At 40.6% G+C, this 26,220-nt stretch overlaps 5 protein-coding genes across 10 annotated transcripts; 3 read left to right on the top strand and 2 right to left on the bottom strand.

Moving 5' to 3' along the window:
- The first annotated feature begins 1,205 nt into the window (after positions 1-1,205).
- LOC116192149 (cation/H(+) antiporter 28) lies at positions 1,206-4,368 on the top strand. The gene is made up of 4 exons (XM_031520606.1): positions 1,206-1,385; positions 1,527-2,516; positions 2,676-3,263; positions 3,438-4,368. Exons 1-4 carry the CDS (start codon positions 1,206-1,208, stop codon positions 4,050-4,052), a joined length of 2,373 nt encoding a protein of 790 aa, XP_031376466.1. The 3' UTR covers positions 4,053-4,368.
- On the bottom strand, positions 4,249-6,282 carry LOC116192150 (DNA-directed RNA polymerases II, IV and V subunit 11). The gene is made up of 5 exons (XM_031520607.1): positions 6,123-6,282; positions 5,927-6,016; positions 5,747-5,825; positions 4,915-5,010; positions 4,249-4,573 (listed from the first exon to the last, which is right to left on the bottom strand). Exons 1-5 carry the CDS (start codon positions 6,173-6,175, stop codon positions 4,541-4,543), a joined length of 351 nt encoding a protein of 116 aa, XP_031376467.1. The 5' UTR covers positions 6,176-6,282; the 3' UTR covers positions 4,249-4,540.
- A 3,931-nt stretch (positions 6,283-10,213) lies between these two features.
- LOC116210675 (histone-lysine N-methyltransferase 2D) lies at positions 10,214-16,577 on the top strand. 3 transcript variants are annotated; one of them, XM_031544653.1, is made up of 14 exons: positions 10,214-10,373; positions 10,574-10,967; positions 11,360-11,540; positions 11,620-11,669; positions 11,920-11,970; positions 12,554-12,646; positions 12,742-12,830; positions 12,951-13,029; positions 13,153-13,235; positions 13,402-13,480; positions 13,570-14,308; positions 14,466-14,531; positions 14,629-15,274; positions 15,832-16,577. In XM_031544653.1, exons 1-14 carry the CDS (start codon positions 10,342-10,344, stop codon positions 15,971-15,973), a joined length of 2,724 nt encoding a protein of 907 aa, XP_031400513.1. In that variant the 5' UTR covers positions 10,214-10,341; the 3' UTR covers positions 15,974-16,577. The 3 variants fall into 3 exon arrangements, with proteins under 3 accessions (XP_031400513.1, XP_031400521.1, XP_031400531.1); XM_031544661.1 differs by having other exon boundaries at positions 14,632-15,274; XM_031544671.1 differs by lacking the exon at positions 11,920-11,970.
- Positions 16,578-17,665: 1,088 nt separating this feature from the next.
- Positions 17,666-20,529, top strand: LOC116193007 (actin-related protein 7). 2 transcript variants are annotated; one of them, XM_031521724.1, is made up of 7 exons: positions 17,666-18,073; positions 18,482-18,694; positions 18,872-19,013; positions 19,198-19,445; positions 19,632-19,815; positions 20,009-20,076; positions 20,167-20,529. In XM_031521724.1, exons 1-7 carry the CDS (start codon positions 17,996-17,998, stop codon positions 20,317-20,319), a joined length of 1,086 nt encoding a protein of 361 aa, XP_031377584.1. In that variant the 5' UTR covers positions 17,666-17,995; the 3' UTR covers positions 20,320-20,529. The 2 variants fall into 2 exon arrangements, with proteins under 2 accessions (XP_031377584.1, XP_031377585.1); XM_031521725.1 differs by lacking the exon at positions 20,167-20,529 and having other exon boundaries at positions 19,974-20,074.
- A 1,309-nt stretch (positions 20,530-21,838) lies between these two features.
- On the bottom strand, positions 21,839-24,387 carry LOC116192040 (cytokinin riboside 5'-monophosphate phosphoribohydrolase LOG1-like). Of its 3 annotated transcripts, XM_031520459.1 has the most exons (8): positions 23,978-24,383; positions 23,687-23,784; positions 23,504-23,534; positions 23,296-23,395; positions 23,044-23,114; positions 22,473-22,616; positions 22,364-22,374; positions 21,841-22,200 (listed from the first exon to the last, which is right to left on the bottom strand). In XM_031520459.1, the coding sequence occupies exons 1-8, from the start codon at positions 24,119-24,121 to the stop codon at positions 22,137-22,139; spliced, it is 663 nt and encodes a 220-aa protein (XP_031376319.1). In that variant the 5' UTR covers positions 24,122-24,383; the 3' UTR covers positions 21,841-22,136. The 3 variants fall into 3 exon arrangements, with proteins under 3 accessions (XP_031376310.1, XP_031376301.1, XP_031376319.1); XM_031520450.1 differs by lacking the exon at positions 22,364-22,374 and having other exon boundaries at positions 21,839-22,200; positions 23,978-24,379; XM_031520441.1 differs by lacking the exon at positions 22,364-22,374 and having other exon boundaries at positions 21,839-22,200; positions 23,296-23,534; positions 23,978-24,387.
- Between the last annotated feature and the right edge of the window lie 1,833 nt (positions 24,388-26,220).

Consider the following 26,220-nt stretch of genomic DNA (forward strand, 5'->3'; position numbering starts at 1 on the left):
AGTAGTGTAGAATGGACATGACGGATCAACGGTCTATAGGATGCCTGCTTGCCGTGCCCCACTCGCGAGCCGGCCAGTGAGAGTGACCTTGACTTTCACTTCCACTTGGAACTGATTATGGGCCGGGCAACGCGTCCAAGTTTGGGCTTGTCAGGGCATATAAGCGCAGTGAAGATCCGGGCCGGGCCTATTTTGATCTGATACGCCAGGAATGAAAAATAGAGCCCGGTCAGTATTTTGGCCCATGATCAGGTTGTTCAGTTGAATCAGTTCCGCTAGGCTTTGACGAGTATTTTGGAAGGTTTGCTGGTATTGATTGCTGTATCAGTTTTAACTTCAAGAATTGAGATTTGATGTCAATCGACATGTTAAAAAACTGGTAATGACAAATTGATTCTCGGCAATGTAATAATATAATGGTGTAAATTGTTGTGTGTGGTATGTAATATTTCAATTTTATTACTTATATACCCTACATCTTGGTGTGACAGTGGCATGGCGTTGCGGATGGGAGAATGGAAAAAGAAGTATGGAAGGCAATCCGAGACGGTACTTGCCCTGAGATTTCTATGGCTTCTGCTTCTGCTAAAACGCTAATCAAAAGCGGCATCCGGGAATATTCTCGTGATTTCTCTCAAACTGTCACCAGTGAGACAACATTTCCTTCTAAAATTTAAATGAGCCCTACTTGTATTGTATATATGTATATATTGTATTTCTGGGTTCATCCTCGGGTAAAACATACATGTACATAAGAGTTTATATAATTTTGACCATACATACATACATACATACATACATACATATATAGGTTCAGGATGTTGGACATTGAACGAGACCTGTTCTATTAATTAAGCAAAGGCTTAAAACAAAGCTCGAACACTCTTTCCTGTCCTGAATTTTAGCAGACACTGAGTCAAAACGACCACCCATTTCCCCCTCGAGAATAGCAGGGGAAAGGGAAGAAAGAGAGGTAACGGACAAAAGTCTCATATTCTGAATGCAACACTTCAACCAAAAACCACAATCGACCAGAAAGGAAAGGAAAGCAAAGCAAAGAGAGAGAGATTGAGAAACCGGTGGGAAAATTATGAAATTCTATTCTATTAAGTGAATTGCTTCATGTGAATAAATTTAACAAAACAAAAAGAAAAGGGTTAAAAAAAAAAATAGCAAACCTTTTTTTTGTCTGAGGAGGAGAAACAATGGCAGGAATTTTTGGCACAGAGAAGGCATTTGATCAGGCTTGCACCGATAACCTCAGGAAGAATGCTTCCAATGCAGCTCTCAAGATCTTGGCTTTCTATGGTATGGTCATCATCTGCAACCTCTTTCACCATCTCCTCAGGCCCTGGTCTCAACCTCACATCACATCCGACATCGTCGTAAGTATTCGAAACTGAGGCTGCCCGCCTCCGGGAAGCACATTCCATTCTGTCCTGTTCCGTTTGAGTGTATAGCCAGCAGGCGGGGTGTTTGCAGACTGTGCAATCGATCTTGACTCGGGTTTTTATGTTTTCCTGCAGATAGGACTTGTCACAGGAAACATTGGGCCGATCAAGAAATGGCTCGTTACGGTGCCTGACGCGTTGAATTCCATTATCTACTTCGGGATGATTTGTTACATGTTCGTTCTCGGCCTGGAAATGGACCCTTACGTCCTCTTCAGATGGCCAACACGAGCCGCCAAAGTTGCCTACGCTGGAATGATATCGACCTTCATATTAGCGAGCACCATCACTCCCTTCCTCCGTTTCTTCACGTCCCCGAGCATAATGCGGACTCTTTCCCTGTCCGCAGCTCTCTGCGGGACCGCCTCCCCGGTGCTCACCCGGATAATCACGAGCCAGAAGATCGGGAAATCTGACATTGGGCAGCTCGTGATTGCCGCAGGGATGCACTCAGATTTCGTCTCGACCCTTGTGATCTCCGTGGGCTATGTTGCCTTCAATGAGTCCTCAGGCGGGTCCGAGTCAGCTCGAATCAAGAATGCCGTAACTCAGGGGGTCGCACTGTTCATCCAGTCAGTGATCACAGCTTTGGTATCGCCATTTTTCCTGAACTGGGTCAATAATGAGAACCCGGAAGGGAAGCCCCTGAAGGGCTCGCACCTCGTCCTTTCAGTGGCTTTCATGGTTCTCGTCTGCAGCTGCTCGACCATATCGGGTTACAGCCCCATCCTTAGCGCGTTCATGGCAGGCATCTTCTTGCCACGGGAAGGAAGGGTATCGAAATGGGCGCTCGGGAAGATAAACTATCTCTTGTCCACTATTTTCTACCCGATATTCTTCTTCTGGATGGGGTACCAGGCCAACTTTGGAGAATTCGAGCCAGGGCATTTGCTGACTTGGGTAAGGTTACTGGTGCTCCTAGTGATAGCAACAGCAGGCAAAGTTGCGGGAATATTAATTTCCGGCGCAATCCTCGGGTTCCATTGGCCTGAATCTATTATGATAGGGTTGCTTCTCACCGTCAAGGGCCACTTCCATATATTCTTGGCTGTTATCGCAAAGCTGGTGAGTCCTTTTCCTTGCATTCCCTTGTCTGCTCCACTTTATTATCTGATCATTTCGTAAATTGAAGTCTCGGCTGATAAAAAGGTCGCGTATCCATAAATTTTGGATCATCCAAAACGTCCAGTCTCAGTCTTACTTGAGTCGTACATTTTGATGCAGACTGGAAAAGCCTCAACCTCTGGGAGCATCGCGATAATCATCATAACCTTCTTGACGGCTCTTCAAGCCCCTTTTGTCGTGTCGAACATTATAGAGCGAGCAAGGAAGCGATCACCCACTCACAGGATGGCACTTCAGTGGCTTGACCCAATGAACGAGCTCAGGATGCTCCTGTGTGTCCATGGGCCCCAAAATGTAGCTTCCACCATTAACTTCATGGAGATTTCCAGAGGAACGGCTGATCCTGGCATCGTGGTCTACGTCACGGATATGGTCGAGCTGACAGACCAGATAGCGGCCACGATGGTGCAGGGTGACGCTGACAATGCCACCATAACTGACAAGGCCGTGACAGAGATGAGGGACCAGATAACTTCCGCGGTCCAAGCTTATGCTAACGAGAATGGTGATGGGATCACTCTCAGAAGGACGCTAGCTCTCTCTTCCTTCAGCATGATGCCCCGAGATATCAGCAATTTGGCAGAGGATTTGTTAATTTCCCTGATCGTATTGCCGTTTCATAAGACCCAGCAACCGGATGGAACATTCGATGGGGGCCATCCCGGCTTCAGGTTCGTGAATCGTAAGGTAATGCTATCGAGTCCGTACTTTTCAGCCGCATGAAAAGATCTTCACGAGTAGCCGTGTCTTGTTTCAGTTTCATACCCTTTCGCCTTCAGGAACTAAAGTTGCCCTTTCAACAGCAAGAACAACTTTGCAACGGAATCCCTCCTAATTAACTTGATAGTGCTGTGTCTGCAGGTCCTTAGGCATGCCCCGTGCTCCGTGGGAATTCTCGTAGATCGAGGGTTCGGGATGATGAAAAAGTCGTCAGGATCGTACCTGACCCTTAACGTGGCTGTGATCTTCATTGGTGGCAAAGATGATCGAGAGGCCCTGGCTTATGCCGGTAGAGTGGCGAGACATCCTGGGGTGAAGCTAACAGTCATAAGGTTCCTAGTGGAGACCACCGTAGAGAATTCCTCCAGGAGGACCAGCAACTTTCGGTACAGTCTCGCGGAGCAGGAACAGGAGATGAAGCTCGATGACGAGTGCTTTGCGAATTTCTATGAGAAATACGTGGCCGGTGGGCCTGTGGCTTACGTGGAGAGGCATCTCGCCAATTCGGCGGAGACGTTTGCCACTCTCAAGTCCATGGAGGGACAGTACTCATTGATCATCGTGGGTAGGGGCGGGAGGGTGAATTCCACGCTGACATTTGGGATGAATGATCTGGAGCAGTGCCCAGAGCTCGGTCCAATAGGAGACGTCCTCTCGGGGACAGATTTCTCGATAACCACCTCGGTTTTGATCATACAGCAACCGAGCCTTAGAGGGGAGCTCGATGGCCTAGACGAAGATTTCTCCATCATGTAAATATCGTCCACTATTAGACACTGTAGCTCATAGCTCCCTGTATCATTAACAAGCTAGGAACGAGATTAACAGCTTGTAGAGGGACTAGAAAGGTAGACAGAGTAGACAGAGAACTGATACTCACAGGTAGGAGAAAGAACAGACTTTGATAAAAGATTAGACTAGTGAAACTATAGATGTAGATCAGACGATATCGGACGGGGACCATTTTCTGTTTGTATCAATAGAATGCTGTCTATTGTTTCATTTCTCCGAGTTCCAACTACCAAGGACTGTTTAGATCACATGATTCCAGAAGACAATCATCCAAAGTCGGCATTGCAGCAAAATGTTCCAACCGTCAAGCAACCCTCATAACTCACAAGTCATTACACTCAATAAAGGTCCCCCCTGTTGCCGAGTTCATCCACAGATAGAAAAAAACAGCCCCCCGAGATTGAAAGCAAAGCGGCCAACACCAAACATATGGCCCCTCCCTCTGATACTTTTTAGTAATCTCTTGAATGCCTAGCCATCTCCGCCTACAACAGAAGAGTTTGAACACTGTGATCAGTGAATTTGAATACAACAGTAAGTTTTCTCTTCTTAAAGAAAGGATAAATGTAATATACCTAAGAATCTCATATGATGAGTATGGCATAACGAAAAGCTCGCCATACTAGGTGTCTAATGGTCTATTAATAAACTTCCCACCTGATAAATTATACAACAAAGCTAACCCCTTCTCCGGCCTCATTTGGTTGGGCCTTCACTATCTACTTTCCACACAGACCCGTTAAGAAATTTTAAAGGCATTCTAACTGAAAGCCCAACGCGTACAAGAAGTTTTAAACATCTACAATTTCAAGAAGAGATTTCACACCTCAAAGGCATTCCTCAGGTGATCGAGCTCCTTGTCCAGGTCATTGATGGCCTGGTTATATGCCTGCATTGGTGACGACTGGCTAGCGGTATGGATCTACAAAACCCGAGGTCAAATCAAGTCAGGAGTAAGGAACAAGAGGCCATCTCCATAGAACTTCATCCTCTGAGCACTGGTTACCATCATTTTCTACTTGGCAGCAGGAAAAGATGAGCATAGTCGACTAACGAATAGGCCGCCTAGAAGGCAGCAAGACGCAATAAATGGTCAAACATTGTATCCTAACAGCTCCAACAAGAGCTCCTTGAAACTAAAGGATGTGGCTCGGTTAAGTATTAAGTCTCAATGACCCAACTGTCATAACAATAGGTAACCTGCATGCGAACCGAAACAGTGGATAATCCGAGTATTAACACAATCCAAGGAAGCGTTATCATGCTCAAAGAGCATGCTGCGATTAATCAACGGATATCAGCCAATTCATAAATTCGAGTATGCATTTTCATACAGCATATAGGTCACAGTGAACATACTAATGCAAGGAAGCTGTCAGCTCAAAGAGCATTCCCACCAGCAATCCACGGGTATCAAGCAAGTCAAGGGTTCAAGAATGCCTCTTTCTACCGCGTAGAAATAGATGTAACAATGAACAAACGAGTGCAAGGAAGCTATCATGCTCAAAGAGCATTCACCAGTAACCCACCAGGCATACACCGAGTCACGGATTTAAGCATGCATCAAATATTCAGGCATGGATGTAGCAGTAAATATACAAATGGAACACAGAGAGAAGGGAAAAAGGAGGAGAAAGATAAAGGAAATCGCTGCTCACCCTGACGATGATTTTGTACTGAAGGGGATGAGGAAGCTTGTAACCTGCAAATAGGACGTTCTCGTCCCGGTGCAATTGCCTGCTCAAGCATCGGACACAACTCGATTAAGCCTCTGCCCTGAGGCGAGACAATACAAGTCACTGATAGCATTGGGATCAAATTCACAAAACAAGAAGTACATTCGGAGGATGTTGCCAATGGTGTGGTCCTCTCTTTCGATGGTGAACGACGCTGCGTTAATTATCTTGGTGTCCCTCTCGTAGGAAACCCTAAGCAGAGCAATCAACGGGCCAGTGAGCAGAGCAATCAAGCAGGACAACAAATTAGGTGGTGTGAGGTGGAGGGGGAAGGAGGTGGGGAAGAGATGATGATCACTTCTTGGTGCCTTCGGGGACGACGAAACGCTCGTAGCGGTCGGGGGCGTTCATGGCTTCTCCTCTGCTTCTCTCCTCTGCTGTCGCTCAAGGGAGAGTAGACGCTCTCTCTTGGCTTTGCTTGTTCCGTTTTGGGTTTATGAAGAGAGAGCCCATCCCAACCACACGACGTCGTACTGGTGCAGTGGCCTGGCCACCGGGCGACTCCTCAGCCATTATTTTATTTATTTATTTATCATAATTTTTCTTTAAGCTTCGTTTGGTTGTATGTTGCTTATGTAAAAGTGATGAAAGATTAAGGGCTGGAAATCACCCAGGAATATTCATTCTAGCTGCATCCACTAGTGCTAGGGATTTGATTAATTTTGTTGCTTGTCCTCCCTCTACACTCATATCGAACTCTCTTGACAATATCATATTTTCTCTATATGCTGCAATCGTCCTTTATCAATTATGGACCTCACGAAATGATATTTTGCATGCAAGTAAACCGACAGATCTTCATGAAATCATCGAGAGAATCAAGAGATCTTTCATAGAGCATGATAAGAGTGGACGCAACACATAACAAGAATAAGGAATCACACACGCACAACCCTTGCGGCTCATAGCCTCACAAATACCCATGGGGCCGGAATGGTACATCATCAGCACAGATGCAGCCTGGAACAACAACAGATCGTGCCTTCCGGGAGTCATGCAGCACCCGAACAACTTGCCAATATTATCATGATTCCATATCTCCAACGAAGACAAGCCACTCCAAGCAGAGATCTAAGCAGTCATTTGTTGCCCTTATTATAGCTGCAGAGAGAGTAATGATGAAGATTTGGCTACGCAACGATGCCTTGTTACTTATAGATGTCATTTTGAACCCACATAATACCCCGTGGGAAATTAGGCACGTAATGGCAGATATAATTTCTACTCTTAATCTTTTTTCGGATTGGTCATGCTCTTGAATCCCTATGACTAAAAATACCCTTGCTCGTGATTTGGATCAATTCGAGTCAATGTCAAATTTTATTTCTCTGTGTACTTTGAAAGGTATTCGATTCTAAATCCACTGAACAATGTAGACGCTACTTTTCATTAATGAAATATCTTATTCAGCAAAAAAAAATAAAGATTGAGTGCTCGTTATTTTTTTTAAAGCTAAAATTATTTGAAAAACGTCAATTTAAAATAACTGAAATTAATTTATACTTTGACTAACATAAAAAAAAGGTTTTATAATCACTTATTAACGTGTCTGAGAAAATATCGTTCGTGACTATTACAATTGACCGAATCATAGTTTTGATATTATTTATGAAACACTTCCTCTATTAATTAAAAACAAAATGGATCTCACTCGACCTTTCAATACACTCTCAAACAAGCTCTGATTCGATGAAGACATATTTCTCATATTACATCAAGTATATATAACTCTTCATTCCTTTTCCCAGCTAAAAAAAAGCACTTTCAATTATTATCATGTCATTAATTATCTTACTAATTATTTATCCCCAATCATATCTTGCAAAATGAATAACTGAATATGATATAATTCATTTAACAAAAAGGAATATGATAAAGGATGACAATCTATCAGGTTGATAAAAAGGATATTTCTGTAAGAACTCATTTAGTAATCTCTCATCCAATCATGATAAAAGATCCCGTTGAACTGGCTAATCTTATGCACATCAGGTTGCACAAATTGAAAAGAATTAAATAATACCCATTCAATCATCTCTACTAGCTTTTTTTCCCCTAAAAATAAGAACTAGTATTATATATATATATATATTTATATATATTTATATTATCATATATTCTTATATAAGTATATATAGAATGACATCTTGGTAAATAACTTTAATTTTTTTATTTGTTTCGCTTTATATCAATTGTCAGTTATAGTATATACAAGTTGGTAAGTAAAAAAGTGGTTGCGCCATATAAGCTAAATCACAAATCCACATCTCTACGTCGATTGATTTTTCAATTCTGGTTAAATGAATTATATATTACATTTTATTGTGTTATATTCAATATATTTCGGATATTTATCTATATTAACCGATGAGGTTTCTTAATATACGTGACATGTCTAAATTCAATGGGCTAAATATTTTATAAATAAGAGATGCGAAAGTTCATTTTATACGTCTTCTTTCTACTTATAATTATAGTTTTCTCTATATTATAATCTCTACGTAATATGCCCACTCTTTACATGGTCCTACTCATTTATATTATTTTATTTCCACCATACTATTTTACGTATTTATTTGTCGTTGTCGTGATTTTTAATTATTTGATTCTCATTCACAATATGTTTATTATGCACATTCGATCGAATATATAGTTTTAACGTTATTGTTTCATCCATTTTTTTCGGGTGCGAATCATGGTATACGAAAATCCAATTGGGTTCCGACTAATCCAGTCGAGCTGGGTCGATCCACTAAGGAGTAAAGCAGTGTGGATTTTCTGCTTCTACAAGGACTAGAACTCGAAACCCTGCTCAAACGGAACAAGCGCCGAACCGCTTGAATCAACCCGCGTTGATATTATTCTATCCATATTCATTATTATATTGTCATATACTCATATGTATTAATTATCTATTATATTGAAATAAGAAATTGACAAAGAGTTTTCTTTTGCTAAATAAAAGGTCGAGAGGGGGAGACCAGCGTAACAACCCCTTATGGAGACCAGTGGGACTCCACAGTCACCATGAAATATTTCATTCGGCCGAATGGGTAAAGAGATCAATAAGATATAGCCCACATATGTCACTATGATCCTACCAAAGTGCAAAATGGATCAGAACAGCTCCCATAGGGTAGAGGACAATGATCTACTAACACAAACGCCTTCGTGTTTAAATCGAGTTTCGACCCATTGACCTCATTTTTGGAAAACGAAGTTCGTTACCAACTGGGCTACTACCTTGGTGGTAAATTGACAGAGAGTTAGCTTGCTTACCAAATATGGCCTAAGACAATGTTTGGTATTCTAGATAGGATACGATTTTGGAATTTTGAATTTCTTAGACTTGAGATATTCGAATTATATACTGCCCCAATTCCATTTACAATTCCTATCCCCACCAAACGTAGTATTACACTCCCTTTGATTTTACAATTATGTTTTTAAAATTTTAATTTCAACTCTACTCACTACATAATAAAAATCAATAATACAATTATTACTTTTCATTTTTTCTTCAATTTTTCAATCATTCAATTTAATTTTTAATAATATTAAATTTTCTAAATTATCCATTACTTTTTTCACAATTTAACAATATAATCATTACGTTTTCTCAACTATTCATTGCTTTTTCATACATTTTCACATAATTCAACAATACAATCATTACAACCCAATTAAAATCAAAACTAAACTTTAAAACCAAACACATCATTAGAATTTCAAAAATCTGATTCGCTCTTTTATCCGATCTATTAAACATGATTTTGTTGTATCTTGCCTTGCTAGAGCTTTTTGGCTTCTTAGGCAACAGGAAGAAGCAGCTGCTGCTTTACGAGGCATTAATTAAGTTCCAGCCACACCAAAAATCAAGTGCCTGTTCAGGATTGACTAGAGGTTATGATGCGGCAGCGCCTGATTGGGTACCATTTCGCGCTTTGGCTGCACCTCTGCGCAGAGTAGCCCAAACTCTGCTATTAATTTAAAAAGGCACAACATGAGCATGATGAACATGGCGGCGAAGACAAGCCCCGAGTCGAGTGAACGCCGAAGCGAACTCAGAACTGGAGGAAGATAGATCACACACTTGACCGGAGACACAGAGAAGAGAGAGGAGAGAGAAGAGACACTGAGAGAGAGAGAGAGACCTTGAGCAAATTTATTTTCAAAAAAGAAAAGAATTTTTTTTTTCCCTTCACAGAGCAGCTGCGGCTGCGCTGCGCTGTTGACTTTTAAGTATTTTATTTTATTAAATTTTTTTTTTGGCCAATATAATTTATATTTAATTAAGGGGAGGATAATAAAAAAAAAAAAGAAAAAAGAAAACGAAAGGGAAAGGAGGAACCGCCGAGCCCAACCGAGATAGGGTCGGGGGATTGGCTTGGGGGGCGGGGCGGGGGGTGAGGGGGAAGCGGTAAATTAAAACCTCGTCCGTCTGTCCTCCAAAAACCCAAAAATAAATTTCAATTTCAAATCCAAAAATCTCTCTTCCCTTCACTACTGACTGACTTATGGCCTTTCACGTTGCTTGCCCGATTACATGGTATGATTTCATAATCCCCCGTGCCTACGTTGTTGCCTCTGCTCTCTGCCTTCTCTTCTTCTTCTTCTTCTTCTTCTTCCTTCTTCTTCCTCCTCCTTCCGTGACACTCCTCCGCTACGCTCCTTCCCTCTCTCCCCCTGGTTTCGCTTCTCTCTTCAATTTCCGTCAGTCTTTGTTTTTTGTTTTTTTTTTTTTTGCAGCCGCCGAATCTGCCATTGCTCGCTAGGGTTTCCCCGCAGCCTCCAGACCGATGCCTCCAAGGACGATTTCCTCCACCAGGTCTCCACCCTCGAGCAGTTCCTGAGGGATCCCTTTGGGATTAGGGTTCGGGAGTCTACCGCCACCGTCCAAGTCGCTGTCCCTAAGGTCGTCCCTCCGCCTCCTCCCCCGCCCCAGCCTGCCGCTGTCGTCGATGCCTTCGCTGGGGCCTCTGCTGCCGCCGCCGCCGCCGCCCCCCCTGATGGAGGAGCCGACGATGCTTTGGCCGCTGTCTCCGCTCAGGCTAAGCGCACCGCTCTCCAGAAGAAGGCTGCCGCCGCTATGGTCGCTGCCGAGGACTTTGCCCGCCGTTTCGAGTCTGGTGATTTGGTGGTGGTGAGCTTCCTATTGGAATTCTGCCTGCCTGTTGTTCCCACTGCAATTTGCACCTACCCGTCTCTTTATCTCCTCTTGATTTTATTCGGTCTATCTGTTGCCTTCAGTTAGTTAGTTAGTTAATTAGTATTGGAGCTCACAGGTGTAAGTGTAGGATAGGATAGGATGCATTATTGGGTATTGGTAGTGCAAACCCTTTAGGAGGTTGAACGCTTTGCTGTTGCCTGTTTATGCTTGCAAGCAAACTTTCCTCTTACAAGGTCCACCCATCCATCCATCTAGACTGTTGCCAGCCGAAGGAACTACCGTGTGAGAGTGTAGGACTTTAGAGATTGATTGTCTACTATCTGTCTAGAACTGAACCCATGATATGATGCAATATTATTGTGCAGGATGCCTCTGGAGATCTTGTGGAGGAACAGAGCCAGGGTCCATCTAATTCAAAGGTATTGTGTCGGATGTGTCTGTTCGGGGAAACTGAGGGGAGTGAGAGAGCGAAGAAGATGCTCTCATGCAGAAGCTGTGGCAAGAAGTATCACAGGAGCTGCTTGAAGAATTGGTCTCAGAATAGGGGTATCACTTCCTGTCATAAAAGCTGTCTTTATATGTTCTGAGCAATTCTAATTTTCTCTTTTGTGTTGCCTGATTGCAGATCTTTTCCACTGGAGCTCATGGACATGCCCCTCTTGCCGAATTTGCGAGGTAACAAGTGAAAAAATCTCTTGGTAGTGGGAAATGGGTCGAGTCTATTATGGTGCGTTTGGTTTCAGAGTTTAAGTAACTTTAATTTTGATTGTGGAAAAGGACGAATGATTGTGTAGTGTGTTGACTTAAAGTTAAAGTTAAAATTTTTTACTTGGGAAATGTGTATTTTTGTTGTGTAGTGTGTTGAGTTAAAGTTCAAAGTTTTGTGATTTTAACTGCGAAACCAAACGGAGCTACTGTTTCACAGGATAATATAGGTAATCATGACGGCTATAGCATTTACCGTAGACATATCAAGGTGCATATTCATTCTATAGCATTTTCTATTATGGGATACGGGGCATCTTTGTTTTTAGTGCGGAGCCATTTAATGGGCACCCTTAAACTGCTGCACCCTTTATGGTACATCTTTATGATTTTGGCTCTCCTTCTTATCTGTCATTTCTCTCTACCACTGGAAAAGAGCAATGATGCAGCTGCAAATTGCTTCCTTTTGCATTTGAGTTCCTTGAGAGTTGAGATTTCATCTCTTTATAGTTGAGTACCGTTTACCCTTTATGGAGCTGTAAGATCATAATTTAAGAACAAATCGATTGTCTGATATGCCTTTTCATGGTTATTCTTGCTGATCATCATCCAAGAACACACATGTTCCCTCCCCTGCCTCCCGATCCCCACCAGTACACCCTACCACCTGTACCAGCCTATTTGTTCCCTCTGTGCTACCAAGACAGAATTATTAATCTTTCTGCATGGCTTTCTACTGTTGTGCATTAATTGAAGATCTTCTATTTTACCAGCAGAAAATATTGAAATCTGCATTGCTTATTTTATGTCATGCAATCAAGCTGAGACTCCGCTTGCTTTTTGCTTTACTCAAGATTTGCCGAAGAACTGGGGATCCAAAGAAGTTTATGTTCTGCAAAAGATGTGATGGTGCATATCACTGTTACTGCCAACATCCTCCACACAAGGTGGGTGCCTGTATCTTACACCCGTTGCTTGTACTATGACCTAGCGAGGATATGATGTGATCAAATGCCCTCTTTTCCTTATATTGATAATGCAGAATGTCAGTTCTGGACCTTATCTGTGCCCAAAACATACCAGATGCCACAGTTGTGGATCCAATGTCCCTGGAAATGGTCTGAGTGTAAGGTACTGAATCATGTTTGTATCTGGGTTGCAGTTTTGCTTATTATGTTCTGTGTTTGTGTTAGCTATTTGATGTATTCTTTGTATTTTCTGGTTGATATATAAATGGTCTCTATGTGTTAGGTGGTTTCTTGGATACACCTGCTGTGATGCCTGTGGAAGATTGTTTGTCAAGGGGAATTACTGCCCTGTTTGTCTGAAGGTAATGGGCAGTCAAGGGTTCTCTATTTGCTTCCTTATACTTCCCCTCAAGATGACTAAAAAGTAATGGTACTTCCTCTTGAGGAATTTTTGTAGATTGATTGGATGATTCTGTCCATCGCAGGTCTATAGAGATTCAGAGTCAACACCAATGGTCTGTTGTGATCTTTGCCAGCGCTGGGTTCACACCCATTGTGATGGCATCAGGTTTGTTATTTTTTTTCTTTTTTTATTCTCCTCTTCTTTTGACACTAATGACATTTGTGGTTGAGATGCGTCCAAATTTTTTTTGTCTACAATCTTGCTAAGAAGACTGAGAGATGTTGATGCAGTTTCTCATACTAAATAATGCTTGAAATATATTCATGTACAGTGATGAAAAGTACCTCCAGTTTCAAGTTGATGGAAATCTTCAATACATTTGTGCAACATGCCGTGGGGAGTGCTATCAGGTTTGAACTATCCTTTTCTTTTCCTTTTTGGCATCTCTTTCGTAAGTAGTGCTAATGATTGTCTTTTACTCTTGTATTCATGATACCAGGTTAGGGATCTTGAGGATGCTGTTCAAGAGCTGTGGAGGAGAAAAGATATTGCTGATAGAGATCTCATTGCGAGCTTGAGAGCCGCTGCAGGTTTGCCCACTCAAGAGGAAATATTTTCCATCTCACCTTATTCAGATGATGAAGAAAATGGTCCAGTGATCTTGAAGAGTGAATATGGGCGGTCCTTGAAGTTCTCTTTGAAAGGTTTAGGTGACAAATCACCTAACAAAAGCAAAGATGGGAAGAAATCAAGTAAGAAGAAATTTAAGAAAAAAGCACATGAAGCTTCTTCAGTTGGTGTGATGGAACTGGATCAAAGTTTTGAAGCGCGTCCTGATATGTTGTCATCTGCTGGTAATATGATTGATGGCAATAAGGGTAATATCCAGTCGCATAAAAGCAGAGTAGAAGAGGATGTTGCTTCACCCGTGTCAGGCAATGCAGAGCATGGAGAAGGGATATGCTCGATTAATCAGCCAGGGGTTGTGAAACACAAATTTATTGATGAAGTTGCTGCCAGTACAGAAGATAAGAAACCCAGGGTGCTTCACATTAAGAATAGTAAGCCTCAGAATGTGGATAGTGGAGTTGATGCTGGGAAGCTCGGCATTAAGTCAAAGCCTATGAATGAAAAGAAGCTGGTCATACATTTAGGTGCTCGAAATCGAAATGCTACTAATTCTCCTCATTCCGATGCTTCTAGCTGCCAAAAGGAACATGATGTATTGACTTCCAATGGTATGTCAATTTCCATTTATTTATCTTTATTGAAAGTTTCAGATAAAGGTCACCAAGATTAAAGTTCCTCATGGTCTGGACCACTTTTTCTCACCCCTTACCTTCTCTCATATTGAGATTTTGGCTCCTTAGATTATCTGTTTTTTGCTATGAGCAGGCAGCGATGACATAACTCAGCAGAGAATTACTGATAGATCCAATGCGGATGGACATGATGGGGCCAGTAAGTCTAGTGATTCTAATTGTGTTAAGTGTGATTTCATTGTATAAGAACCTCTTCAGTTAATGATCGGAAAACTTTGGGTTTCTGCTATTTGCAGCAGATGGTGTTGATTTCTCCAGCCAGTCAAAGGGCATAAAGACTGGGGGAAAAGAAGGAAATCTGATAAAGTTGGGGAAGGTTAGATCAGATGCATCTGATGTAAAGGCGAGGTCTAGTGGAGGCAGTGCTGATGCAGAAGAAAGTAATCCTTCCGAGCACCCGCGGGTTGTATTTAAAAGAAGAAGTGTCCAAGGAAGCGTTGCTTCTTCACATCCTGCTCCAGCACCTATAATTCAAACATATAGACGGGAAAAGTTATCTTCAGCAAAGCAAGTGGAAGTCAAGCCCGATGTGCAAAGTGAAAGCAACAGCAATCATAGTGCTGCACCATCTTCACAGCCTCTGGTGAAAGATTCCAAGCCACTTCTGAAGCTTAAATTTAAGAATATTAATCGTGACAGTCAACCTTCCCAGCTCCTTCATCGTGACGAAGAGAAGAGTTCTATTAAAGGTCAAAGGTCAAAAAGAAAGAGACCATCACCCTTTATGGGCAAGACTTCAACGGATGGAGATGAAGATGCCAATCGGTTGCATCAAGACAATCTGTTGGATGAGATCATGGATGCAAATTGGATATTGAAGAAATTGGGTAAAGATGCAATTGGGAAGAGAGTGGAAGTTCATCAACCATCTGATAATTCTTGGTAAGTTCTTGCCGAGGCTTGTTACCTTTCTTGCGCCATTCCCATTGGTGATGTGAATTGTTTTCAACTGTAGGGATTAACGATTGGAGGCGCTTGTAGATTTCTGAACTAACTTCTATTTCTCTAGTTGCTTCATGATACCTCAAGCATGTGACTTGGTTTCACACATTGCTATAGTGCAGGGTTCATGAATATGAATTCAGTGAAAAGGAAGACTGGTGTTGCTTTTGAATTTTATGCTTATGCAATCATTACTTTGGTAAAAGAAAAGTCTGCAATTCATGTTATTCACGGAGAAAAACTACTGACCTGCTACTTCTGCATTTTACGCATGGTCTCTCCTCTTTCCTGGTGATTCTGGTAAACCTATCATTAATGACCCTTCTGATTGCTTTGTTGGAAGACAATTGTCTTTGTTTTGCTGTTCTTGACTTCACTACCTTTTCAACATCTTTCCCCCATTTTACTATAGGTAAAAGGATTACTGGCATAGTATAGACATGCATTCCCCCCTCCCACCTTTTGTTGTGCAATTAAATATGAATCTGAAATTGCAGGCACAAAGGGGTAGTCACCGACATAGTTGAAGGCACATCGACATTGTCGGTTGACCTAGATGATGGAAAAGTGAAGACAGTGGAACTTGGGAAGCAAGGTGTTCGGTTTGTTTCTCAGAAGCAAAAGAGATCAAAGACATGATGCTGCTAATGTGAAGAAAGGTGGTTTCGAGCAGGTTGGTTTGTTCTTTTGGAATTCTGGAAGGGGCTGCTGGATAATCAAAGGGGGCATCGGATGGAGTTGAAGAGAGTCCCAATCAAGCATTGTTTTGGTTTGCTGATTCTGTGTTCTTCATGGCCCTACAACAGGAGTAAAAATGCCTGTATGTGGACCAATTGTTTGCTGAGGCTCCTTGGATTTTACAGGGAAGCACCACTTGTTTGCAGAGGAAGGTCTCGTTTTGCCTCTTTCCTTCCTCCACCATTTCGGTCGACGAGTAGCAATGTATCTTAATTTAGAAGCAGCTTTTACTTTTTAGCTTGTCTATGGTTTTCAGGTCGGCAAATCAATCTAGGCAATATCATGTAACAGAGTTAGGGGACAGAAGGGCCTCGAGAGGATTTCTGTACTTGGAGATTTATATAATGTTGAGTTGATTGTAGTCACAGCAGAGTTTGTGTTGTACATCTCCTCCAAGAGTGGCGTTGTTGCCTGTTAGACAGACTTGACTGACTCAGCTACAACACGACATAATTTGTTGAGGTTCTGAATAATAACTACTACTACTACTTACAATTATTCTCCTTCTCTGTTGTGTCTTCTCTTCCTCCTGTTGATTCTGTTTCTGATTGGGCTGTGGCCTTTTAGGAATCGTGAACTGTTTGGTTTCACTTTATGTTCTGATGAAGAGCTAATGTCTAAATACCCGTGGGAATGTGTAAATACCAATGAAAAATTATCCGGTCTCGACCTTGGATGGCCCTTTGTACTTCCGACTCCGAGTTCATAAGATCTGGCCCGGACGGTAAGCAGTTGATATTTTGTCATCAAAGGAGGGCAGTGAATTGGAATTGCCTGCCACAAATTTGTCATCAGATTCAGAAGAGGGGATAAACGGGTGGTCGAAAATTAAACAGCAGAATCTTTCCGTCACATCGTTGCGATTATCAATTTAATTTCCATGAAAATAAATTCAAAATTTGAATACTTTTAGATAAGATCGTAAGATCTATTTGATGAGAGAATAATACTTTTATTGTTTATCAAAATGTTTTAAATTTCATTATTTGGTTGGACAATGAAGTTTTATAAACTTGAATACATTTAAATAAGATGACCTAATTACTTGGATAAGAGATTTACTTAATTGAGTCTTTGTAAGAATAACTATAATTCTTAAAAATTATTAAATTAATATTAAGTTTATATAATTATAAAATGATGCTTTATTATCTTAAAATTGTGAATAGTTTTATTTAGTAATGAAATGAAATGGATTGAAATATATTCTTTCATACTTCTTTGAATATTTTTTATATTCATTTATTATTATTATTATTAATTACAATATTCATTATTATCATTTAATTTCTATATAGTATATTAATAGTATGAATTAGTAACAAATTTACTACTTTACCCCTGTTTATTAGGGTGTTGTCAATCTTTCTATATATATATATATATATATATATATGAAAATAAATGAATAAATTTTTGTTGGTTACAAATTACAATAAATGAATTAATTAATCCTGTTTTAATAAAATTTAATAAAAAATAAAAAATTGAAGATAGAAGTCCGGCCCACAAATGAGAACCAAGGAAAGAAAGAAAGAAGGGGCCCTATCACTATGCTATCGGGCTTTTAGTCCAAAGCCAAGCCGAGCCGAAGCCGAAGACGAAGCCTTGCTTCAGGTTCTTCCTTTCGTCTCGTTTCCTTTCCTTTCCTTCTGAAGCCAAGTTGCGATCAGATGATGGATGGAGGAAATAGGAATCGATTAAATTCAACGTCCGTGCCGTCAGAAAAACAAAAGAGACTTCAAATTTGACGAACATCCCGCCCGCCCCCGGCCCTCACTACACGCCTTCCCCCTCAATTCAATTCAATTGCATGTCCTTCTCCACACTCCGCTCCAGAGGTTTTGTTAAACCCTAGGCAGCTTGAAATCAGCTGCTGCTTCATCTGCTCCTCTCGCGTCTACTGAGTACAGAAATTCAAGTATGGAGGCGGTAGTGGTAGACCCTGGCTCCAAGTTCCTCAAGGCGGGTTCTGCAATTCCGGATCAGGCTCCCGCTATGGTAGGGTATCTCTCTCTCTCTCTCTCTCTCTCTCTCTATGAATTTGACGGACGGAGCAAGTGATTAGCAGCTCACTGATTGCTGGTGGATGTCTTGTCTGTAAGTTATAGCATTTTGTCAATGAATGAGCTTTTGGTTGCTCTTCTTCATTATTATAAAAAAAAAAAGAGGAAAAAAAGAAAAAGAAAAGAGAGAGAGAGAGAGGGGAGAGAGAGATAACACATGTTTTTCCTTAATTATTAGCAGCTACCTTGGTTGTCTTGGATGTTTAATGAATTTCTGCGGAGGATGTAGTTTCACGTTGTTGTCTATTCGTTGATAGTTTGTGCTTTTCTTGTATTCTTTTGTTAGCTTATTAATCTATTGTTACTTCACTTTTTAACCTAATAAGTTTCCTTGTAAAATTAGATACTCCCCACTCAAATGAAACGTGTTCCTGAAGACGGCTCCGTGACCGATTCATTGTTTGAAGATGTCTCTGTCGATCCTGTTGTCCGAGGATTTATCAGGGACTGGGATGCTATGGAGGATCTGTTGCATCATGTGCTATACTCTGGCCTAGGATGGGAAATAGGCAATGAAGGACAAATCCTATTCACAGACCCACTTTGTACCCCCAAGGTTATTCAATTCTCTAACTTCTTATTCTTAAGATGTTGCTAATGCTTGCTTCAGTTTAGCTGCTACTGAATTGAAGTTCCCGATTTGTGTTGTGAACAAAATGGGACAGATCTGCTTCATTCTTTGGCAGGATGAATTTTTGTTTGTATGTATGCGCCTTACTCAATCTCTCTCCAGGCTGTGCGAGAGCAATTGGTGCAATTGATGTTTGAAACATTTAATGTCTCTGGCTTCTATGCATCGGAGCAAGCAGTACTATCTCTATATGCAGTCGGGCGTATTTCTGGATGCACTGTTGATGTTGGCCATGGAAAGATAGGTATGTACTTAATTATCTTTCTTGATAGGATCTGCCGGTGCATTCTTTTCTTTCTGAATGCTAGTTCATAAGAAGTACCTTTTCTGTTGTGTTAGTAGCTATGGTGAGTCTAAAGGTTATGAAGACAAATTTCCTCTTCTGCATACAATCTAATTGTGTGACATGATTATTTTGTCTTCGCCAGACATTGCTCAAGTCATTGAAGGTGCAGTTCAACACATTGCCTCGAGAAGGTTGGAAATTGGGGGCGTTGATTTGACAAAGCTACTTGCTCAGGAACTTGGTAAGTCCAACCCAGGGATCAATATCAGCCTTGCTGATGCAGAGAAATTAAAGGAGAAGTACTCGTGTTGTGCTGAGGATGAACTTGCTTATAAGAAGATCATGAGTTCGAATGACCTTGAAGAGAAGCATACCCTTCCTGATGGTCAGGTAACCAAATAAAACACTGGAGCATGTCTGATTGAACAAAAATAAAATGAGACTGACGTTATTTATCAGAACATTTGAACTGATTACAGGAAGCAGACTTTTGCAAGATTCTTTTGCTGTGCAAGAACCTAAATCATATTTGTTCTACTTGTGAACTTTTACCACACAGTTCTTGATGTTTCTCAGGTCATTAAAATTGGGAGAGAGAAGTATACTGTGGGAGAGGCTCTGTTTCAACCATCAATACTGGGCTTGGAGGCCCATGGTATTGTCGAGCAGCTCGTTCGGAGTGTCACGCCTGTCTCATCTGATAACCACAAACAACTTTTGGAGAACACTGTTCTTTGTGGTGGCACTTCTCTAATGATTGGTACGTACAGAATGATATTATTCATTAGTTTCAGAATATTAATTGAAATTGAGAGAGAAAAGAAGAAAAGGTTGGGACATTTATGTACGGATGCTGAAGCTCTGGATCTGAATGATGCTTAAAGTCTTGACTTTCTTATGAGGAACTTTGATCTGCAGCTGCTGAGTTATCATAATTTCGCTGACGAATGCAGGGTTCGAGGATAGGTTCCAAAAAGAAGCTAATCTCTGTTCGTCGGCTATACGTCCTGCCTTAGTAAAAGTGATTCACTTCATCAAATTACTTGTTTAATAAGTCATTAGTTAAGCAGATTAGTTCTTCTCTGAGCATATGTTCTTTGGGTCGATGCAGCCTCCAGAGTACATGCCCGAGAATTTGACTCAGTATTCTGCTTGGGTGGGAGGGGCCATACTTGCCAAAGTTGTTTTCCCACAGAACCAGCATGTAACCAAGGCGGACTATGACGAGACTGGGCCTTCCATAGTACACCGGAAATGCTTCTGATGACTCCTAATATCGACAAGATTCGGTTGCTTGTTTGATTGTGGGCAATTTCTTGTTACTGTAGATGGTGTGTACGATAGAGTAACCAGACGGTACATTCAGAGTGATCTTGCAGCTGTTGGAGTAATTTCTAGTTATATGTAATTGCTGCTGCTTCTTCTTCTTCTTCTCTCTCTCTCTTTGAACAATCAAAATCAGATATGATGAAAATGGAGCCCCTACCCACCTAGTCACATATTTTGGTCTAGTGTTAAGTTATGTGACCAAAGAGGAGAGAGAGAGACTACTTTTTCAAAAGCTTTCATCCTTTGCCTAGTCAAAGTTTCCCACTGTTTTTGTTTAATCTCTAGCCTCACCATCAATAAATCCCTCTCTTCCCATCAATTCAATTCAACACTGCACAACTGAAGGATGAAGGAAGCCGGTTTCAAGATTCGTCATCGTCACTGAGTGTAAGTTATACCAATATACTGAAGTATTAAAGAATTAATATGCCAAGCAGTGACACAGAAAGTGTCAATTTAGAGGAAGTCGAGCCCCAAGTCCCCTGCAGTGGTTGGTTGGTTGGTTTACTACACACTGGGCAATCAACCCCAAATTCCGAAGGCTCCGATCCACACATTCAGAATCTAATCAATCAGTCATTCAGCCCCCACATTCACAAATTAAAGCGACTGTGAAGGGACCTCTGAGCTTTGAAAAGACCTTTGAGCTTCGTGAAAATAATAATATTTAACTAAAAAAAAAAAAAGGAAAAAAAGAGCCCAGGTCCGTTTCTGTGTTCCTTCCTTTATTATAGTCAAAGGCCATGGAGCCAAATCACAGGAGCCTTTTTGTGTGGGAGTCTTCTATGTAACGTGGGGTGTATTATAAGTTAAATAGTTGTTTGTTAAACATGTTACACGAATGTTAGTTGTTAAACATATCACACAAATAGTATAAAATCTGTGATAAAACTGCTATTTAAAAAAAAAAAAAAGAAGAAAGAGAGATTTTTTTTATTTTTTTTTTTGTGATGTCTCGTGACAAAATGTCTCTTTGTTTGGACCCCACCGACCATGACCATGATCATGACCGTGGATTCATTAAAATATCAATTAAGAATGGCGGCTAATCTCAATGCCCATGCTAATGGACACATTTAACTTTTGCCCTCTGCGAAATGAGCGTTCAAAGGATCCGTTGCTGGAAGTAACTCCCGATCATACATGCATGGATATGATCTCCAATACACATCTCTGCGGGACATCACCTATCTATTATATGTCGCCGCATGTTTGCGAATATTACATCTCTCTGTCTCTGTAGAAGGTAGTTGTGGATCGTGTTTGTTTAGATGATTAGATTGGCTTGGAAATGATGGAAGGGGAAGAACCATAGGGTCCCCTGCTCCCTTTTATTCTATGCCTTTTGCTTTATCCATTTGACTCCTAATTATTTGTTTATGGAGAAAGCGAGATACTTAACCATACCCACTTATGATTGTTTTGAAAGAAACGCAGGCGACAGAAATGAAAGGAATCGAACAAACATAAACTGATCATGGATTATAAAGTCATGTACATATACATATGTATATAAATACATATAGTGGTGCTGGCTGCTGCTCCTTCTGCCACGGAAAATTAAGAACTCTCGCCACACTTAATGATACCTACATATTTCTGTACATAATACATATATATATATATATAATATACGTACGAATAGATGCGTACTGAGATGATTTCAGTCATCATTATTCAATTCATCAAGTCTGTTGTATGTATGGAGCTAAATTTCCCAAGCCCCACTCTGAGTATGAGCAGCAGCAGGCTCTAATAATTGGTCCACTTCCCAACTTTGTCTGGGTGCGACCTTGTCATGGACTGCTTCATATTCCTGCCAACCAAGCAAATCCAAATTCAACCCCAACAAAAAAGAAAAAAGAAAAAAACCCAAATCAATTCTCTCCTTTCCGTTTTCCTTTTCCTTTTCCTTTTCCCCCCTTATTAATTTGTTCTCTTCTCTCTTCTTTCGTTGTACCGCAACCCTTCGAACTCACCAATAATTCATCTGCACCTTTTCAGCTCACAATTATTGGGCTATACATATATATATATATATATTTATGGATGTATTTACATTGTACGTGTTGGGTCGGTCATGCATACCTCCATTTTCTTGATAAGCTCCGGTGCTGTATCTGCTGAGATGAGGATTTGCCTTGCTGCACGGTCTATGAAGCCCTCCTCCACTCCTTTATCGAATAAAGCTAGCAAGCTGTCGTAGTACCCGTCTACATTCAGCAATCCCACCTGTTCCATTGAACATATGCATATGCATGTTGCTGAATTAAATCATTCGTTGGGAAATATATACATACATGCATACATATGTATATATTAATATAAGATCTCTTGATCTTCTGAGAATCAGTAGAGCTCGCTTTAAGATCTCTACTAAGCTCTATATATATATATTTGACCCTCTGGGGTTGGGCCACTAGCAGAATCTCTGTCGGGGGAATGACGATGTTGGATGTGGTCCTGTTGATGTCTATTCATTTAGCCACGTCTACGTACCTCCTATCTAGGAAAACTGGTGGTCTCATTCGGCGCATGCATGTAATGTACTAGTCTACTCTACTCTGGGGTTGGGCCTCTTGTTTTAGGATATTGATATATTCATATGCATGAAACTTAAAAAAAAAGAAGAAGAAGAAGCCAAAGGTGGGTGGTTTACAGGCTTATCATGGATCCCAAGCTGAGCCCAGGTGATCATCTCCAGGAGTTCTTCCATGGTTCCATATCCACCTGAACCACACGAATTAATCATCATATACACGCTTTTTAAAAAAAAAAAAAGTTATGCTTTTATATTTCTTTTTGGGTGGGAAGGGATCAGTTACATTGCAATAATTAATTAAGGAATTTCTTCTTCTTTTTTTTAAGAAGGAAAAAAAAAAGACTTTGTAATAATAAGAATATCGTATACCAGGAAGTGCAATGAAAGCATCTGCATGTTTAGCCATTTCTGACTTCCTCTGGTGCATGCCTGTGACTGTTTTCACTTCTCCATTGGTCTGCCCTGATATCTGTACAATTACTTTGTTAGCGCCTCTCTTATACAAAGCATCATGGGCAGTTGCATATATATATATATATATATATGTCATCTGATGGCTAGGAACAAACTTTGCTACCTCATGAGGCAGAAGGGCTCTAGGAATCACCCTAAACCAAGCCAAGATAAAAAGAAAGAGTGAATCCTTAAGAGCAAATAAGTCGAAGATGAGAAGGAGAAATAGCCAGAAAATGATGCTATGAAAGCTACCAAATACAGCATGGATATATATATATATATAGATATAGATATAGATATATACCCGAGAACGTGGCGGCCTCCGGTGTGGACAGTGTGAGAGATCAAGCCCATTAAACCGACACTCCCTCCTCCATAAACCAAGTCAATCTCTTTCTCAACCTAATGAAGAATTAATTGAGCCGAAAATGGCCCATAACAAAGTGCAACTCATTGGAATATCATCAAATATGTATGATCGTTAGACCCAACATTGACCGTACCAGTGTTGCCACTGCACTGCAGGGTGAAAAGGAAAACAGAAAGACAAGTCATATCGGTCGGGAAAGAGTAAACGAATTAAACTGTTACCAACCAGCAGTTTGCCAAGCTGAAGGGCAGCCTCACTGAATGCAGACTTGTGACCTGCTCTGCTCCCACAGAACACACATATCCTCTTGAACCTCATGTTTCCCTTTCCCTCAGAACTTCTCTGATCCCCTTCTCCATCTCCTTCCATTCCTTTTTCCTTTCCCTTTTCTCCCTTTCCGGATATTCCAAAGAATAGAGAGTAGAGAGAGAGAGTAGAGAGAGTGAAAGACAGAGAGACACACAGACACACTTGCTTTTTGGAACTTCAGGAGCGAACTTATCATTTGCCAATTTGCCTTTCCTCTTGTCTGCTGATCAGACAAAGTACTTTTATTGGTGTTGGACAAGAACCCAACACAACAAAATCTCTCTCTCTCTCTCGCTCCCCCTCCCCCTCCCCCTCCCCCTCCCCTGCAAAGCAAAAGCTAGCAACTCTCCCTCTCAGACATTTGCGTTTGTGTATGTAAGTCTTTGTGTGGAGGTCTTTAATTATATATACACATCGATCGACATGTACTTAAATTAATTGTACATTAACTGATCATCATCAATATCCTTGCTTGACCACAATCTGCTCTCTCTCTCTCAGACTCTCTTGTACAAGAAGAGTTAATTAGCAATATGGGCCTACATACCCATAAAAAAGAAAAAAGAAAAAAGAAAAAAGAAAAAAAGATGGTCTTCCTTTCCTTCCATCACATATGCCCCCTTCCTTTTCCTTACATGTCTTGCCAACCTAATGAAAACCCGGGCGATCATAAAAATATGACCTCGCTCTTGCGGGGCATCCGGCACAAGCCAACGATGCTGGTAATGCGATGATTCCAAAATTGAATTACATGCCCATATACTCACTGGATTGTTGGGCATATAACGAGATATACGCAGTGCTGTATACGGTAGCTAGTAATTATACATAGAGATTAAATAATTCAAATGAATTGAACTCGTCATAGTATCTCGAGATTGCCCAGCGCCACTGTTTTTCTGGGTTGGGTAGATTTGTCAGAAGATATAGATATGACATCCCTCGTTTTCTTTTTTCTTTTTTTGGCCAAATATGAAAGGGACAGTTAATTATTATGTATATTATTATATCCTGCAGGCCGTAATTAATGGGATTATGTACCAAGACAAATATTTGAATATATATATACATATACACGGTTTATCAAAAAAAAGAAGAAAAGAAAAAATATATATATACATGGATATATACATATACATATTATATGTATTATATATGGTAAGTATTAAATAGATAGCTTACGTAATTAATATATATAATGTATCTGTCTGTGTAATTATGAGTATCTAAGAGAGTCGATGCTAAAATTAACAACTATTGTAAAAATTTTACTTAGATCTATACGAACTTGAGCCAATCTGCAATCCAAAAACTTAAACCCTTAAACACATGCCCTTAACAACTGACCACGAGCGGGACATCTTTTTCCATACTCGGGCACCAAACTAGCCTCGTGCTCCACACTTGGACTTAATTAGAGGTGCATCTTTAGTTACCTCGGAACTAGATGAGCCTACTCTTGGGTCTGACTAATATGAGGTACACTTTTGGTTGCCTCAAAACCGAATTTGGCATGATGTGAGCCCACATGTGCGCGAGAAAGCATAATCCACTGTGATACCGTGTAAAATTTTCCATTGAACTTATGCGGACCAATTTTAAATTTTCAATTAGGCTTATACGGACCTGAGCTAATTTCTACTTAGAAGCTCAAGCTGATAAGTGGATTTAAGTGGTGATACTCAAGTCTCTTATAAACCAATGAATATTCTTTATTTTTTCCATATGAGATTAATATCCCCAATACTGGCCAACGTGTGATCTATATCTACTCACACGTTGTCACGTGCTTTTAAATACCCACCCTCAATAACTGTAGACTCATCTACCCGTACTCGGGTGAGGGGGACTTACATGAGGTGTACTTTTGGCTGCACTTTGACACATTGGACCACGTGTGGTGTGGGTGCACACTTGCATGAGCGCTTTTACGCGTAACTTGGGCTCTGATACCATTTTAAAATTTTCACTTGGATCTACACGAATTTGAGTTCATCTGCAATCCAAAAGTTTAAACTGATAGATTACTGAACCTAAATCTCTTAGAAACTTGTAGTTTTTTTTTCAATTTTTTTCGTATGAGACAATATATCTCAACAAATGGAGAAACTAACAATCTTTTTACTGTTTTCATGAGAGTAGGTAGAAAAAAATATTAA

The sequence above is a fragment of the Punica granatum genome, chromosome 1, assembly GCF_007655135.1.
Source record: "Punica granatum isolate Tunisia-2019 chromosome 1, ASM765513v2, whole genome shotgun sequence".
NCBI classification, from domain to species: domain Eukaryota; kingdom Viridiplantae; phylum Streptophyta; class Magnoliopsida; order Myrtales; family Lythraceae; genus Punica; species Punica granatum.